Source organism: Oryctolagus cuniculus, chromosome 15 (genome assembly GCF_051225735.1).
Source record: "Oryctolagus cuniculus isolate XC-2025 breed Fujian yellow rabbit chromosome 15, ASM5122573v1, whole genome shotgun sequence".
Classification (NCBI taxonomy): domain Eukaryota; kingdom Metazoa; phylum Chordata; class Mammalia; order Lagomorpha; family Leporidae; genus Oryctolagus; species Oryctolagus cuniculus.
The window spans coordinates 36,074,893-36,091,540 of NC_142881.1; the positions used below are offsets into that span (position 1 = coordinate 36,074,893).

The 16,648-nt window shown below is 38.5% G+C and overlaps 1 protein-coding gene across 8 annotated transcripts in view; it reads right to left on the bottom strand.

The window, feature by feature from the left end:
* TBC1D12 (TBC1 domain family member 12) overlaps positions 1-16,648 on the bottom strand; it is a 131,496-nt gene that overhangs the window by 40,709 nt on the left and 74,139 nt on the right. For all 8 annotated transcript variants that reach the window (XR_016222112.1, XR_016222113.1, XR_016222115.1 and 5 more), the window contains one exon: positions 470-585. Coding sequence is in view for 2 of the 8 variants with exons in the window: in XM_051823425.3 (XP_051679385.3) it covers positions 470-585 (116 nt within the window). In the remaining 6 variants the exon portion in view is untranslated. The remainder of the gene's footprint in view (positions 1-469; positions 586-16,648) is intronic.

The following is a 16,648-nucleotide window of genomic DNA, read 5'->3' on the forward strand; positions in this document are numbered from 1 at the left end:
AGCTCTCTGCTGTGGCCCGGGAAGGCAGCAGAAGATGGCCCAAGTCCTTGGGCTCCTGCACCCACATGAGAGACCTGGAAGAAGCTCCTGGTTCCTGGCTTCAGATTGGCGCAGCTCCAGCTGTTGCGGCCATCTGGGGAGTGAACCAACAGAAGGAAGACCTTTCTCTCTGTCTGCCTCTCACTGTGTAATTCTACCTCTCAAATAAATAAATCAAATCTTAAAAAAAAAAAAAAGTCAAGATCTTATGTTTCATGTATTACCTATGGAAATATCTAGAAAAATACATAAGATTTGGATATCAATATATTCTCCCTTACTCGTTTTGGATACATGTCTGGAATTTTTTTTTAATTTAATAAATCTCTTTCACATCTAATTTCTCAGTATCTTTCAAGTGAAATGGTGAACAAAATTTGATTTAAGCTTAAAATAGAAACAGCATTCCACTGATCAACAAAATACTTACGACGGTCGATCCTCAAGAATCAGAGCAGTGGTAGAAAGTGGTTCAAATTCAAAATTCTTACGTCTTGAAGATGGAGGTGGTGGTTTACAGGTCCTCCCTGTCCGTGCTTCATATTCCTAGAGTAAATAAAAATTTATTTTATATACATACTCTTCCAAGTTTCAGTTTGTATTATTAAGGATATTATGCTATAGTAAGAAATACCTACAATTCATATATTGATTTGGTAAAAATGTCAGGCAGGAAAAAAATTTTTTCCTGAAGCAACCTAAATTATGAATTTATATTACATACAAAGTATAAAAATGTAATAGGAGATAGAAAGATAGAATTGTACTAGACTAATTTATCAGGTTTTAGTGAGACCTTCTTGATTACCTTCCATGGTACCAGTTATCCAGGTCCAGTTTTGAATAATCTACAAGCAGATATACCCGCTTTCTAAACCTTCAGTCAATCAATGACAGAAATGTTGAGACAAGACAGAGACAAGTCCACTGGAATACACTTTAAAGACCTCTGTCAAGGGTGATGTTGTCTCTCAAGTCAACTACCAATTATGGATTTTAAACTACTGTGAATCTAACTTACTCTCTAAATTTAAACACTTTACCAACACATCTTAACCAAAGATATGGTCAAAGACTCTGTCAAACACTAAAATTTACAAACTGTTTCTAATTCTCTAATTCATCCATTCTGATAAACCTATTAAGAAATGAAGGATGAGGCTGGCATTGTTGCACAAGGGGTTAAGCCACCACCACTTGAAATGCTGGCAGTCCATACAGGCACACCAGTTCAAGACCTGGCTGCTCCACTTCTGATCCAGCTCCCTACTAATGCACTGGGAAGGCAGTGGAAGATGGCCTAAATCCTTGGGGCCCTGCACACAGATGGGAGATCCAGATGGAGTTCCAGGCTCATGGCTTTGGCCTGGCTCAGACCTAGCCATTGTGGCTATTTGGGGAGTGAATCAGGGGAAGGAAGATCTCTCTCCTTCCCCGTCCCCCATTGTAACTCTGCCTTTCAAATAAATAAATAGAACTTAAAAAAAAGAAAAAAGAAGAAAAAGAAGAAATGAAGGAAATTAATTTAATATAATATGTTCTTGGTAGGCAACTTGGTTTTCTCTGCCGGACATTTTTTCATAAATGTTTAAAACCTTCTAAAATTTATTTCTAAAAACTTGTCAAAGATCAATAAAAAGTTTACTGGGTTATAATTTCTAGAGCCCAGACTTTCCCTTTCTGAAAGATTGAAGCCTGGGGTGGGCCTTTGGCCAAGCAGTTAAGATGCTCATATCATATATTGGAGTGCATGGATTAAATGCCCAGCTCCAGCTTCCTGGTAATGTGGAACCAGGAAGGCACTGATGATGGTTCAAATTCTTCAGTCCCTTCCACCCACATGGGAGACCTGGGTTGAATTCCAGGATCCCAGCTTTTGCCTGGCCCAGCTCCAGCCACTGAAGAGATTTGGAGAGTAAATCGCAAAAGGGAGATCTCTCACTCTCACATAAATTTTTTTAAAAAATCAAGTTCACATCTGATCATCTATAGGTACCCATTATATCTGTCATGAAATCTCAACGACCACTTAATGATTTAATGAAGTCATGTGTATCCACTGGCAACTAGATAAACACTCACGTATATGAAGAAAATTAAAATAAATTAAGTACTAGTAAGTGAATCATCTCACTACTTTAACTACCACAGTCCATAGTTCTTTTATACTAATAATTATTACTTCTTTCCAACTCAAAGACTATTTCTCCCTACAGAATCAGGCAATTTTGAAATACAAACTGAGATCCATTCTTCTTAAAAATGTGATGATTTTCTTGAAGCTTAATTTTTTACTTTAAAAGAATTTATGGGGGCTAGTATTGCAGTATAGCAGATAAAACTGTCACCTGTGATGCCAGCCACCCATATGGGAGTCGGTTCATGTCCCAGCTGCTCCATTTCCACTCTAGCTCCCTGAGAGTAGCCTGTTAAAAGCAGTGAAAGATGGTCCAAGTGTTTGGGACCCTGACACCCTTGTAGAAGACTCAGATGAAGCTCCTGGCTCCTGGCTCCTGGCTTTGGCCTGGCCCAGTGCTGGCCATTGTGGCCATCTGGGGAGTGAACCGGTGGATGGAAGATTGAACTACGTTCCTACACCTTTGACCCCCTTGTAACTGAAAAGGTAAAGTCTCAGAGAGAGAGGGAGAGACAAAGAGAGAGATCTTCATTATGTTTATAAATAAAATTTAAAAAGAGAGAGGATTATAATGTATATAAACATTATATAATGTTTATATATAAATATATATATTTACTCTTAGGAAAATGACTTAAAATTTTGGTAAATAGTGTCTAAAAATAAAAAAAAGAATTTTCATGCAAATAAGTATCAAATACATAGACAGCAAAAACAAATTTCTAAATCATTATATACTGTAACTAGCACATGCTTACTAAGTACCATGCACAACATTAAACATTTAACACATTAAATCTTTGAAACAATCTTGTAAAGCACCTAAAAGTGGAGGAAATTAATGCCACAGATGGGTATTCCATAACTAAAGGACATAAGTATCAGGCAGTCTGGCTCCAGGACCTAGTCTTAGTAGATAGCATAGTAGCTCTCTCTATGACTATTGAAAAGAATGAGATTGGTAAGAATCATTTGGTAAAAGGCTTATAGGGATAAATCAGGTTGACAATGTCTAAATCACTGATTCATCAAAATATCACAGAGAGAGTATTTCCTGCATGATGTAATATGAAGTACATATCACCATTCTTGAAAAATTTTTGCCAAAAGAAAGATAAAACTATGAAGCCTACAGTATTATTTTTAAGACTTTTATTTATTCATTTATTTATATGAAAGGCAGAGTGATGAGAGAGAAGAGAGACAGACCTTTCAACCGCTGGCTCACTCCCCAAATGGCCATAACAGCCAGGGCTGGGCCAGGCCAAGGCCAGGATTCTGGAATTCCATCCCAGCCTCCCACATTGGGGTAGGAACCCAAGCATCTGGACCATCATCTGCTGCTTTCGCAGTTGCGTTAATAGACAGCTATATTGGAAGTAAAGCAGCCAGAACTTGAACCAAGTGTAGCAAGCTATGGTTTAACTCAATACACCACAATGCTGGCCCAAGGCTGTGGAATTATGCAAACATGGTACTCAAAAGAAATGATAACCAAAGAAGTCCTATATGCTTAAATATGCACAGGAAAATACTGAGGAATCTGTATCCTCCTCTGGAAGGTTGGACTAAAAAGAGGGACATTTATTTCACCTTATTCCAGATTGTTTTACTTTTCTCACAACAAAAACTGAAGTACTCTTTAAGAGCGATTATTTATAGTCATGGTAGATAATTAACAAAGATCTTATTAAATTAAAGAGGTAGAATCAAAATGGGGACAAAAATTATGGATATTATTTAAATAGGCAGAAAGTATTAAAAAGAGCAAGCAAAGGGAAGGAAATCAATTTCTGGATCAAGGAAACACATGGATGTCAGTCAGGAAAAATTACAAAAAATAAGGGTAAAAAGGCCTTTCATTGGCCAAAATATTTGAGCTTCATCATGAACAAAATGGAGAACAACTGAAAATTTGTATAAAGTCAGGCTTCGATGACTATGGTCTTTCATAAAAAATTAACCAAGCACACATTTACAACTCAAAATGAAGCAGCTAGAATATTATTTATGTATCTATCTGGGGAATGAGTTTTGTGTTGCATTATCACTCAAATACTTTTTTTTTTTTAAAGATTTTTATTTACTATTTTATTTGAAAGGCAGAGTTGCAGAGAGAGAGAAAGAGGCAGAGACAGAAAGAGAGATCATCCATCTGCTGGTTCACTCCCCAGATGGCCAAAATAGCTGGAGCTGGGATAATCTGAAGATAGGAGTCAGGTGCTTTTTCTGAGTCTCCCAAGTGGGTGCAGGGGGCCAAGGACTTGGGCCATCCTCTGCTGCTTTCCCAGGCACATTAGCAGGGAGCTGAATGGGAAGTGGAGTACTCGAACCAGTGCCCATATGAGATGCTGGCACCACAGGCAGCCAAGCCACAACCACAGAGCTGCTAAGTCACAACATTGGCCCCCACTCAAATATTTTTCACGTGAAATAAGCTGTATTCCACTACTTCCCAATACAGATCCTTATTATTTAAAAAAAAAAAAAAAAACTTAGTATAAATCTATACTTTTCTGAAAAGATTCTCATACCCTGAATGTTAGGAAAATGACGCAGTCTAATCTGTGGCGCGATCTATACCTGATTTACATCCTATGCCCTGGTTCCCGCCGCCATTGCTGAAAGCCAGGTGACCACATGGCCCAACCACCGTTGTCAAGCTCCACCCTCATCCTAATGGGATTCGCTGCTCCTGCTTCCCTGCCCACCTTCCGGCAAAGTTTTAAAAGGATCTGCTCCTGATCTGGGCTCTCTCTAGCCTCCTCTTCTCTCACACACCTCTCTCCTCTCTTCTCTTTCTCTCTTACTCTCCTTTTCCTTCTTTGCCCCTTCCCTCCAGTCTGCTGCGTTTTCCCCAATAAACTCTTTCCCTTACTCTGCTGTTTGGTGTGTTTTGTGACAGCGTAACACTGAATGACTCAAATATTTGCCAAACAAATTAAAAATAACTCTGTATGTCTATAATTATAAGCTACAATACAAATAGTAAAATAATAAGTACTAGTCCTTAAAAATTGCTTATAAGGTGATACCTAATAATTTTAGCAAGGTCATTTTTTATTATCTATAACAGAAAACCCAATTCAAATGAATTTAGGCAAATTTATCAGATCTTAGGACTGAACATTCCATAAAACTACCTTTGGAGTCTAAGATGTTCACAGCATCAGCGATTCCACTTCTCTACTGCTCTGTTCTCCTCCATATGACTTGAATATGTAATCAGAAATTCAGATAACTATTTGTTTTTCATCCACATTCCTAAAAGTTATATATATGAATTGGTTTAAAAGAAAAAGTGGGGCGCAGCAGGTTAACGCCCTGGCCTGAAGCACCGGCATTCCACATGGGCGCCGGTTCAAGACCCGGCTGCTCCACTTCCAATCCAGCCCTCTGCTGTGGCCTGGGAAAGCAGTAGAAGATGGCCCAAGTCCTTGGGCTCCTGTACCCACGTGGGTGGGCTCCTGGCTTCAGATCGGCGCAGCTCAGGCCATTGCGGCCAATTGGAGAGTGAACCAATGGATGGAAGACCACTCTCTCTGCCTCTCCTCTTTCTGTGTAACTCTGACTTTCAAATAAAATAAATAAATCTTAAAAAAAGAAAAAAAGAAAAAGAAACAAAAGGGTAGACTGCTGCCTGGGTGTACTGCGTAATACATTCCAACTTTCTGGCTGAAAACAATCTCTATAATCCTTGACAAAGGGTAAACAAAGTGAGCCTAACAATCACACCACTGTTATGCCCGGAGGCACTTCTGAACATTAATGCAGAAAGTGGGAACACAAGGCAAGTCTGGCTGCTAGTTTGGAAAGACAAAAGGGGGTTAAAATTTGGGGGACAGCATAGCAGAAAAGATTCAAGGCAAGCACTGTGACACATAGATTAAGCTAAGGCCTGCAATGCCACCAACCCAGATGCTCCACTTCTGACCCAGTTCCCTGCTAACATGTCTGGGAAAGCAGTAGAAGACGGCTCAAATCCTTGGGCACCTGAACCCACATGGGAGAGCCAGATAGAGTTCCTGGCTCCTGGCTCCTGGCTCTGGCCTGGCCTAGCCCAGCCATTTTTAGTGCTTGAGGAACGAATCAGCAGATGGTAGATAACTATCTCATATACACCCCTGCGGCCTGTCTCTCCTTCTCCCTGTAATTCAAATAAATAATTTAAAACAAAACAAAACAAAAAAAGAACTCCAGAAACTGACACAGTAGTCCTTGAGTCTTTCATTGAATATCAATCTACACAAATGTAAAATATATATAACAGGGCCAGCGCTGTGGCACAGCCTGCAGTGCTGGCATCCCATATGAGCATCAGTACCAAGTCCTGGCCCAAGTCTTTGGGCTCCTGCACCTGTGTGGAAGATCTGGAAGAAGCCCCAGGCTCCTCGCTTCAGATCAGACCAGCTCTGGCCACTGCAGACATTTGGGGAATGAACCACAGGATGGAAGACCTCTCTCTCTCTCTCTCTCTCTCTCTCTGCCTTTGCCTCCTAGAACAATTACTGGGGAGCTGTAAGCACAACAGTTCCCAGAGCTTACTCAGGGCTAGGAATTATTTACATTCACACCAAAACCAGAATGGAAAGTCATCACTATAATAATATTGTGTGACACACATTATGAATTCTAGTTTGCTGAGTACTAAATCAAATTTATTTTGTTTTGTTTAGCAGTTAAGTTTCTTGTCCATAAGTTCAGAACTTTTATGGTTTATTTATAAACTATTTTGTCTAGAGTAACTGTCTCTTTAGTGATAGTTACCAGAGTAACTGTCTCTTTAGTGCTAGTTACCAATGAAATTTCTTTCTTCTGCAGTATTTAATGTATCATTAGTAACATCCAATAAAATTTCCATTTCAGACTTTGCATATTAGAAACTGTAGAAGAATTTATAATTTGAGAAAAGAGCAGCAGAAACTATGCAAAATTAAGCACAGAGGAGAAAAAAATGAAAAACCATAAGCAGAGCTTTATGGAACAATATCAAGCAGCCCAAAGTATGTGAAATGGAATCTGCGGTATAAAGGAGAAAAATATTTGAGGAACTAATGCTGAAATTTTTTCAAATTTCATAAAAACTATACCCACAGATAAAAGAAATTCAACAAATGCTAAGCAGAATACAAATAAAATCACATCAAAGGATACTATAATCAAACTAGTGAAAACTAATGCTAAAAATATTTTTAATAAATTTTAAAAGTATTTATTTATTTATTTGAAAGGCAAAGAGTCAGAGAGAGAGAGAAATACAGAGACAGAAAGAGCCAGGGAGGGAGGAAGACACAGACAGAATCCTTCAAACTGCTGGTTCGCTCCCCAGATACCTGCAACAGCCAGGGCAAGGTCAGGCCGAAGCCAAGAGCCTGGAACTCAATCCAGGTTTCTAATGTGTGTGGCACAGACCCAAGTATTTAGCCATTACCTGCTGCCTCCCAGGGTGCACACTAGCAGGAAGCTGAGAACTGGGCACAGAATCAGGTCTCTAACTCAGGCACCCCAGTATGGAATAAGGGTATTCCAAGCAGCATCTTAATCGTTGTGCCAAATACCTACCTCTTAAAAAAAATTTTTTTAAAGCAGCCAGAGGAACAATCATGCAAAAAGGACTGAATGTGAAAAATGACTAGAGATTTCATCTCTGAAATTATATAAGTCAAATATAACAGAAAAACAGAAGAATCTTTAAATTGGTGAAAGGGGAGGGGGCCGGCGTTGTGGCACAGTAGGCTAATCCTCCACCTGCTGCGTCGGCATCCCATATGGGCACCGGTTCTAGTCCCAGCTGCTCCTCTTCTGATCCAGCTCTCTGCTGTGGCCTGGGAAAGCAATAAAAGATGGCTCAAGTCCTTGGGCCTCTGCACCCACGTGGGAGACCTGAGGAAGCTCCTGGCTCCTGGCTTCAGATCAGCGCAGCTCCAGCCATTGCAGCCATTTGGAGAGTGAACTAGCGGACGGAAGACCTCTCTCTCTGTCTCTGCCTCTCACTGTCTGTAACTCTATCTCTCAAATAAATAAAATCTTTAAAAAAATAAAATAAAATAACATAAAAAGAAAAGGATTAAGAAAAAAACAGAGGGAAAAAACATGCTGACTTAGACTCATATACCAACAGTAAATATTTGTTAAAAGTAAAAGCAAAATGAAAATACTTTCAGACAAGCAAAACTAGAACATATTGTTAGTAGACCTGCAAGGTACTTAAAGCTAATTTTTCAGACAGGATATATTAAATGAACACATGAATTTATACAAAGAAATAAAAAGCATCAAAATTAAGAAATATAGATAAACAGAAGATATTTTTTCTCATTTTTAAATTTTTAAAGGATGTTTTAGTAAAATAAAAATACATTAGTAAATGTATTACAGGAATTTTTGGCAACAAAAAAAGTCAGAAAGCAGAGAATGGCAGTATTCTGTTGTAAAGTTCTTACATTATACTCGAAGTGCTATAACAGCATAAGCCCTAGTGTAACCACTCTTCATCTGTAACTACAGGATCCATGTATCTGGGAGATGCTTTCATGGGGTCTGCAAAGTCAGAATTATATTCATAATAGTGCAATAGTTCACCTTTGTCACTGTGTTGACATTTGCACTAATGGTGATAAAGCAATGTTAACTAAAACTGCTGGTACTCTAGGCCAAATCAAAAGAATGGCACCAATTGTAGCAGCAATCACTGTACTCTTCATACCATACATTTGAAGTTTAAGTAACAGAGGTGACAGAAATGGCCAGGTTCACTTAACATCCATGATGAAGCCACAAACACCACTAATTGTATTAAATTTTGTCATATGATTAAGCAACTTTTAACTATTCTGCATGATAAAAAAGTATACATAATGAACTTCTGCAGCACCATGGTTGCCCAAAGACAAGCATCTGTGCAATTATTTGAGCTGTAAACTAGACATTTTTCATGAATATTATTTTTACTAAAAGGAAAATGATTACAACTATAGTTACAAGAATCTTCTCAAAAGTCAGACAATAGTCCTTTTGTCTTTATGGTACTTCTCACCCAAAATTATAAATCTAGTTAAATCATGAGACAAACACAAATGAAGGGGCATTCTGGAAAACACCTGACTAGTACTCTTTAAAACTGCCAAGCTCTTTACATAAGGAAAGATTGCGGGCGAGCACTGTGGCACAGTAGGTTAAAGCCCTGTCCTGCAGTGCCAAAATCTCTTATGGGTGTAGGTTCAAGTCCTGGCTGCTCCACTTCTGATCCTGCTCTCTGCTAACGTGCATGGGAGAGCAGCGAAGGATGTCCCAAGTGCTTGGGCCCCTGTACCCATGTGGAAGACCCAAAAGAAGCTCCTGGCTCCTGACTTTGGCATGGCCCAGCCTCAGTTGTTGCAGCCATTTGGGGAGTGATCCAGCAGGTGGAAGACCTCTCTCTGTCTCTACCTTTGTGTAGCTCTGCCTTTCAAATAAAATAAATCTTTAAAAAAAAAATAAGGAAAGAATGAGAATCTATTAAAGGTTAGGGAGACTAAGAAATCATGATAAGGAAATACAATGATATCCTGGATTGAGTCCTGAAAAAGAAATAGAACACTAATAGAGAAACTGGGTGAAAGTTAAGTAAATTTACTTTTGGAATTTAGTTTCGGAAATATCCAAGGTAATATAAAACGTTAACATTAGGACAAAATGGCTGAGAAGTATTGAACGATTCTATAAATTATCTTTGGAACCGTTCTGTAAATCTAAATCACTCTAAAATTTTTTAAAAATTGGGTGCCGGCGCTGTGACATAATGGTAAAGTCATCGCCTGCAGTGCTGGCATCCCAAACGGGTGTCTGTTTGAGTCCTGGCTGCTCCACTTCTGGTCCAGCTCTCTGCTATGGCCTGGGAAAGCAGCAGAGGATGGCCCAAGTCCTTCAGCCCCTACACCCATGCTGGGGAACCAGAAGGAGCTCCTGGCTCCTGGCTTTGGATTGGCTCAGCTCCAGCCATGGCGGCCATTTGGGAAGTGAATCAACCAATGGAAGACCTCTCTCTCTGCCTTTACCACTCTGTACTCTGCCTTTCAAATAAATAAATAAATCTTTTAAAAAATTATTAAAGCAAACAAAAAGATCAAGTGAGCCAGGGATTTCAAGGATAGCAACTAAACATAACTGTTGTCAATAATAAAATTCAGAATTTCAAGTTAAGAATTAAAATCCTACAAAGCTTGTAAATATCACCACATATTCGACAACTTCCCATAAACTTACTAATGAGATCTATAATTCTTGGATACTGTATAATGAAATGTGCAACATTTCAGAGATCTGCATATTGACGAATCAACATTTTCCAATAACCAATGCATGATGTTACAAAACCATGCATGGGTAAAAATATCCTTGCAAAATGCAAGACAGACAAACAGATTTCAATATAATAGAGGTACACAGTTTCTGATTGGATGATACTACTTACTTTTAAGAAACTACCACCTGATGAATTTTGGAACAGTTTAAAAAATATTTATAATGATCTGAAAAAGCTATTATATGCTCTTACCTTACTATGCACATAACTGTGAGGCAAGATTTTCTTTATGTACTTAAACTAAAATATGATATAGCAGATTGAATGCAAGAGTAATTATGAGAACTGAGCCTTCTTTTATTAAGCCAGACACTGAATGGATGTAAAAAAGTGTAAAACAATGCCAACTTCCCCATTAATTATTTTATAATCATTATGTTTCATATATTATTTATGTTCTATTCTGTTCCATTGGTCTATCCATCTGCTTTTGTGCCAGTACCAGGCTGTTTTGATAATAACTGCCCTGTAGTGTGTCTTGAAATCTAGTATTGTGATGCCGCTAGCTTTGTTTTTGTTGTATAAGATTACTTTAACTATTTGGGGTCTCCTGTGTTTGTATATGATGTTCTGCATCATTTTTTCTGTATCTGAGAATAATGACCTTAAGTATTCTGATTAGTATCACATTGAATCTGTAAATTGCTTTTGGTACTATGGATATTTTGATGATTTTTATTCTTCCAATAAATGGACATGGAAAATTTTTCCTTTATTTCGTATCTTCTTCTAATTCTTTAGTGTTTTGTAATTCTTATTGTAGAGATCTTTGACATCCTTGGTTAAATTTATTGCAAGGTATTTTAATAGTTTTGTAGCTACTGTGAATGGGATTGATCTTAGAAGTTCTTTCTCAGCTGAGATAATGTCTGTGTATACAAAGGCTGCTGATTTTTGTGTGTTTCTGTTATATCCTGTCACTTTATCAAACTCTTCTATGAGTTCCAATAGTCTCTTAGTGAAGTCTTTTAGATCTGCTATATATATAATCATGCCATCTGCAAATAGAGATAGTTGGACTTCTTCCTTCCCAATTTGTATCCCTTTGGTTTGTATCCCTAATGGTTCTGGCTAAATCTTCAGTACTATATTGAATAGCAATGGTGAGAGTGGGCATCCCTGTCTGGTACCAGATGTCAGTGGGAATGCTTCCAACTTTTCCCCCATTCAATAGGATGCTGGCCATGGGTTTGTCATAAATTGCCTTGACTGTGTTGAGGAATGGCCCTTCTATGCCCAATTTGCTTGGAGTTTACATCATGAAAAGGTGTTGTATTTTATCAAATGCTTTCTCTAAATCTATTCAGATAATCATGGTTTTTGTTCTTCAATTTGTTAATGTGATGTATCACATTGATTGATTTGCAAATGTTGAACCATCCCTGCATACCAGAGATAAATCCCATTTGGTCCAGGTGAATGATCTTTCTGATTGAAATTCTGTTGAATTTGATTGGCTAGTATTTTGTTGAGGATGTTTGTGTCTATGCTCATTAGGGAAACTGATTTATAGTTTTCTTTCTCTGTTGTATCCTTTTAAGATTTAGGAATTATAGTGATGCTGGCTTCATGGGAAGAATTTGGGAAGATTCCTCCCTTTCAATTGTTTTAAATAGCTTGAGAAGAATTGGAGTTAGTTCTTTAAATGTCTGGTAAATGTCAAGCCATTTGGTCCTGGGCTTTTCTTTGTTGGGAGGATCTTTATTACTGGTTCAATTTCCATTTTGGTTATGGTCTGTTTAGGTTTTCTATGTCTTCTTGGCTCAATTTAGGTAGGTTCTATGTGACCAGGAATTATCCATTTCTTTTAGGTTTCTTTTAGGTTTGTTGGCATATACATCTTTATAGTAATTTCTGATGATTCTTTGTGTTTCTGTGGTGTCTGTTGTTATGTTTCCTTTTTCATCTCTAATTTTATTGATCTGGGTCTTCTCCCTCTTTTTTGGTTAGTTGGGCCAATGGTGTGTCAATTTTGTTTGCAAAACCAGCTCTTCATTTTGCTGATATTTTGTATTGTTTTTTGGTTTCAATTTTGTTGATTTCTAATTTTAATTATTTCTTTTCTCCTACTAGTTTTAGGTTTGGTTTGCTGTTGTTTTTCTAGGTCCTTGAGATGCACTGGAAGCTCCTTTATTTGGTGCCTTTCCAATTTCTTGATGTAGGCACAAATTGCTATAAACTTTCCTCTTAACACTGTTTTTGGCGGTATCCCATAAATTTTGATGAGAAAGAGAAAGGTATCTCCTTCTTTGATGAACTGTTCTTTCCACTGGGATCTCACTCGCAGAGATCTTTCACTTAGGTTTGTTTTTGTTTGTTTGTTTGTTTGTTTGTTTTGCCAGAGTGTCTTGGCTTCCCATGCCAGAAATACTCTCATGGGCTTTTCAGCTGGATCTGCATGCCTTAAGGGCTGATTCTGAGGCCAGAGTGCTGTTTAGGACATCCGCCATTCTATGAGTCTGCTGTGTATCCCGCTTCCCATGTTGGATGGTTCTCTCCCTTTTTTATTCTATCGGTTAGTATTTTTAGACACTAGTCTTGTTTATGTGATCCCTTTGACTCTTAGTCCTATCATTATGATCAACTGTGAACAGAAATTGATCACTTGGACTAGTGAGATAGCATTGGTACATGCCACCTTGATGGGATTGAATTGGAATCCCCTGGTATGTTTCTAACTCTACCACTTGGGGCAAGTCAGCTTGAGCATTCAAGGTGACTATTGTTAAGCAACAACTTTGCCCTGCTGTTTTTCCATAAATATTCCTAATTTTTATTTTGTATTTCCTTTGTACTTTTACTAGAGATTTTCTTCCTTTACTTCCTTTCATAGTAATGACAATGTTTCTGTGTTTCTCTGTGCAGCACATCCTTAAGCATTTTTGTAAGGCACGATGGGTGATGACAAATTCTTTCAATTTCTGTTATGGAAGGGCTTTATTTCATCTTCTTTCAAAAATGAGAGTTTTGCATCTACAGTATTCTGGTTGAAATTTTTTTTTCTCTTAAGACTTGGAATATATCTTGCCATTCTCTCCTAGCCTGTAGGGTTTCTGATGAGAATTCAGCTGTGAGTCTAACGGAGATCCTCTGAAAGTAATCTGGAGTTTCTCTTCTGTACATTTTAGAATATTTTATGTATATGTTACTGTTTAGTGTGGGGAGCAATTCGGACTAGACTAAGTTACTGGAATTAAGACTTATTCTATGCATCTGCTCTCCCACAATATGGGGCTGGGAGAGAAGAAAACAGCTTTTACACAGCTGCCTCCAGTTCAACCAATAAACTGTAGGACTTGCTCCTGATTGGAGAGCAGCGTACTCGGCGTGTGGGCAGCCGAGTTAGGATTGGCGGAGGAGGACTATAAAGGAGGAGAGAGACGGCATGCACCAGGAACATCTAAGGGGAACATCTAAGGGGAACACCTGTGCAGCCCCCGAGAGAGCCGGCCGGCGGTGTGCCGCTCCCCTGCGGAAGTGGGGAATGTGGCCAGGGGGAACTGCCCTTCCACGGAGGTGGAAGGGACAGTAGCCAACCCGGGAAGAACCAGCAGCAAACCCGGGGAGGGCCGAGCAGACGAAAGAACAGCGCAGGGTCCTGTGTCGTTCCTCCACGAAGAGGGGGAGCGACAGTTTAGAGTTTGACTACAATGTGTCATGGTGAAGACCTTCTCTGGTCTTGCCTATTAGGAGTTCTATGTGCTTCGTGTACTTGGATGACTCTTTTTTTTCCAACTTAGGGAAGTTTTCTGTAATTATTTCATTAAAAAGACTTTCTAATCCATTCTCTTTCCATGCCTTCAAGAACTCCTAAGACCCGTATGTTGGGTCATCTGATAGTATCCTATAGATCTCCAACAGCGTTTTTTAGTTTTCTAATTTCTTTTTGTATTTGGTCTGACTGTATAAAAATTTCCTGTGCTTTGTTTTCTAACTTGGATATTCTTTATTCTACTTCACTGAGTCTGTTGTTAAGGCTTTCCACTGCATTCTATATTTGTTCTATTGAATTCTTCATTTCCAAGTTTTCATTTTGATTTAACATCTCAATTTCATGAAGAAATTTTCTTTCATGTCATGTTCGGATTTCATTAGTTTGTAGATTTGCTTCTGATTACTTATAAGTAATCCTATGATCAATTTTTTTTAATTCCATTTCTGGCATTTCTTCAATCTTATTATCTTCACATTGTAGTATTGAAGTGTTGTGTTCTTTTGGGGGCATCATGTTGTCTTCCTTATTGTTGTTTCTTGAATTGCTGCATTTATTACTCATTGGTTTCTTTTTTGTTTGTTTGTTTGTTTTTCTCTGTGATGGCTTTTATCTTTGTACTATGCCTCTGTGTATTAGTGGAGTGTTTGCTTTTTCAGTGAATACCTAAAGCCATGTGGTTTGTGTGGCCAGGGAGCTCTCTCCAGTGCTCCAGGGTAAAGGGAGTATCGAAGGTGGCATCCAGGTTGGGTATGGTAAATATCCTTTTTTTTTTTTCTTTTAAATCAGAGGGGAGGTTTGTTCTGCTCTGTTGGCATAGTCTCACACTCATATCCTCCCCTCAAAGGAAATGAGTGCCTGGGTGCTAGTTCCAGTCAGTATAATATTCATCCACACAGCCACAAGAACCACTCAAAGGATCTGTGCAGTCCTCTGTGTAAGCACAGATTCCACAGCAATGAGCATCACCAAGGAATCAGAGAGCCCCGAGTATAACTAGCCTCCCACAGTGACTACCCAAAGTCCCAGCCACACTCTGAGCCCTCCCATGCAGCCACACTGTTTCCACAGTCCTGGAACACAAACCTCCACAGTCACGAGCACCCAAACCCCTGTCAGTTCTCCCAGCCAGATTCAGGTTTCTCCCCTCAGCTAGTGGCTGGGCAGGTAGACATAAGCTGGCACAGCTGTTACTTTTGTCTAAAATGGTGCCTGTCTTTTCTCGGCTTGTTACAGGACACTGGTGCAGGGTGGTCAGGGAAAGAGAAACGTGCCCCCTTTTTTTTCTCCTCTAGTTTGGCAGGTATACTGTCCCCCACAGGGCTCCAAGCTTGATTCCTGCCAGGCTCTTCCCACAGCTTTATTGCCAGTGGCTTACGCTGCTGCAGACTGGTCTTACCTCACTCCAAAACTGGTGCTGAGGTTCTTGGCTGCTGAGGTCTTGAGTTGTGCCTGTCCACACCCTCTAAGTAGGTCCACAGTGTCCCTCTAATTTGCATGGAGTTTCCTCTGCTATTTTCTCCCTCTTCCCTGAGACTGCACTCTCTCCATTTTTTTTTTTTTAAATTATCTTCTCCTAGAATAGAGTGGTAAGCTCCCTCCCTATTCTGCCATCTTGGATCCAATTCATCAATATGGAATAATTTGAAAAGAAATAGCAAGGAGGTAAATTCAAACCTAATCATACTGATGATATTAAATGACACTCCTTTTAAAAAATAGGAGGCATCAGACTGTCTATAAAAGCAAGGACTTATATTCTGTCAATAAGAAATCTACTTTAAATATAAATACATTTAAAAAAAAGAGAAAGAAATGCCAAGCAAACACTAACTGAAAGGAACCTACAGTGGTTAAATGAAAATTAGAAAAAAATTTAGGAAAAGAAATATTACCAGGGGAAAAAATTACCTTAGGGTCAATTCACCAAAAAGACAAAGCTTCAAAGCACATGAAACAAAAATTGACAGAAATTAGAGGAGAAATAACCAAGTAAATTATGGTGATTTTACTACTTCTCTCTAATTGATAAAACACAGAAATAAGCAAAAATATCTAAAATTTGAACATTATCATCTACTGTTACCTGGCATTTATAGAAAACTTCACCCAAAATCTTCAAAATACTCATTCTTTTCAAGAACACAAAGACTATTTATTAATATAAGCTATCTTGTAGGAATAAAACAAATATCTAAAAATTGAAAAAGACTGAAAATTGTGTCACTTCTGCTGCCTGACCTCAAAGCAATTACACGAAAGTCAGTTGCAAGAAACATATCTAGAAAATTCTGAAATATCTGAAAATTGAAATAACATACTTCTAAAGAATCAAGACTAAAACACATAACAAAGAAAAAGGAAAATACTTTGAACTAGGTAAAAATGAAAACATCAAAATTTGTGGAAAGCATCT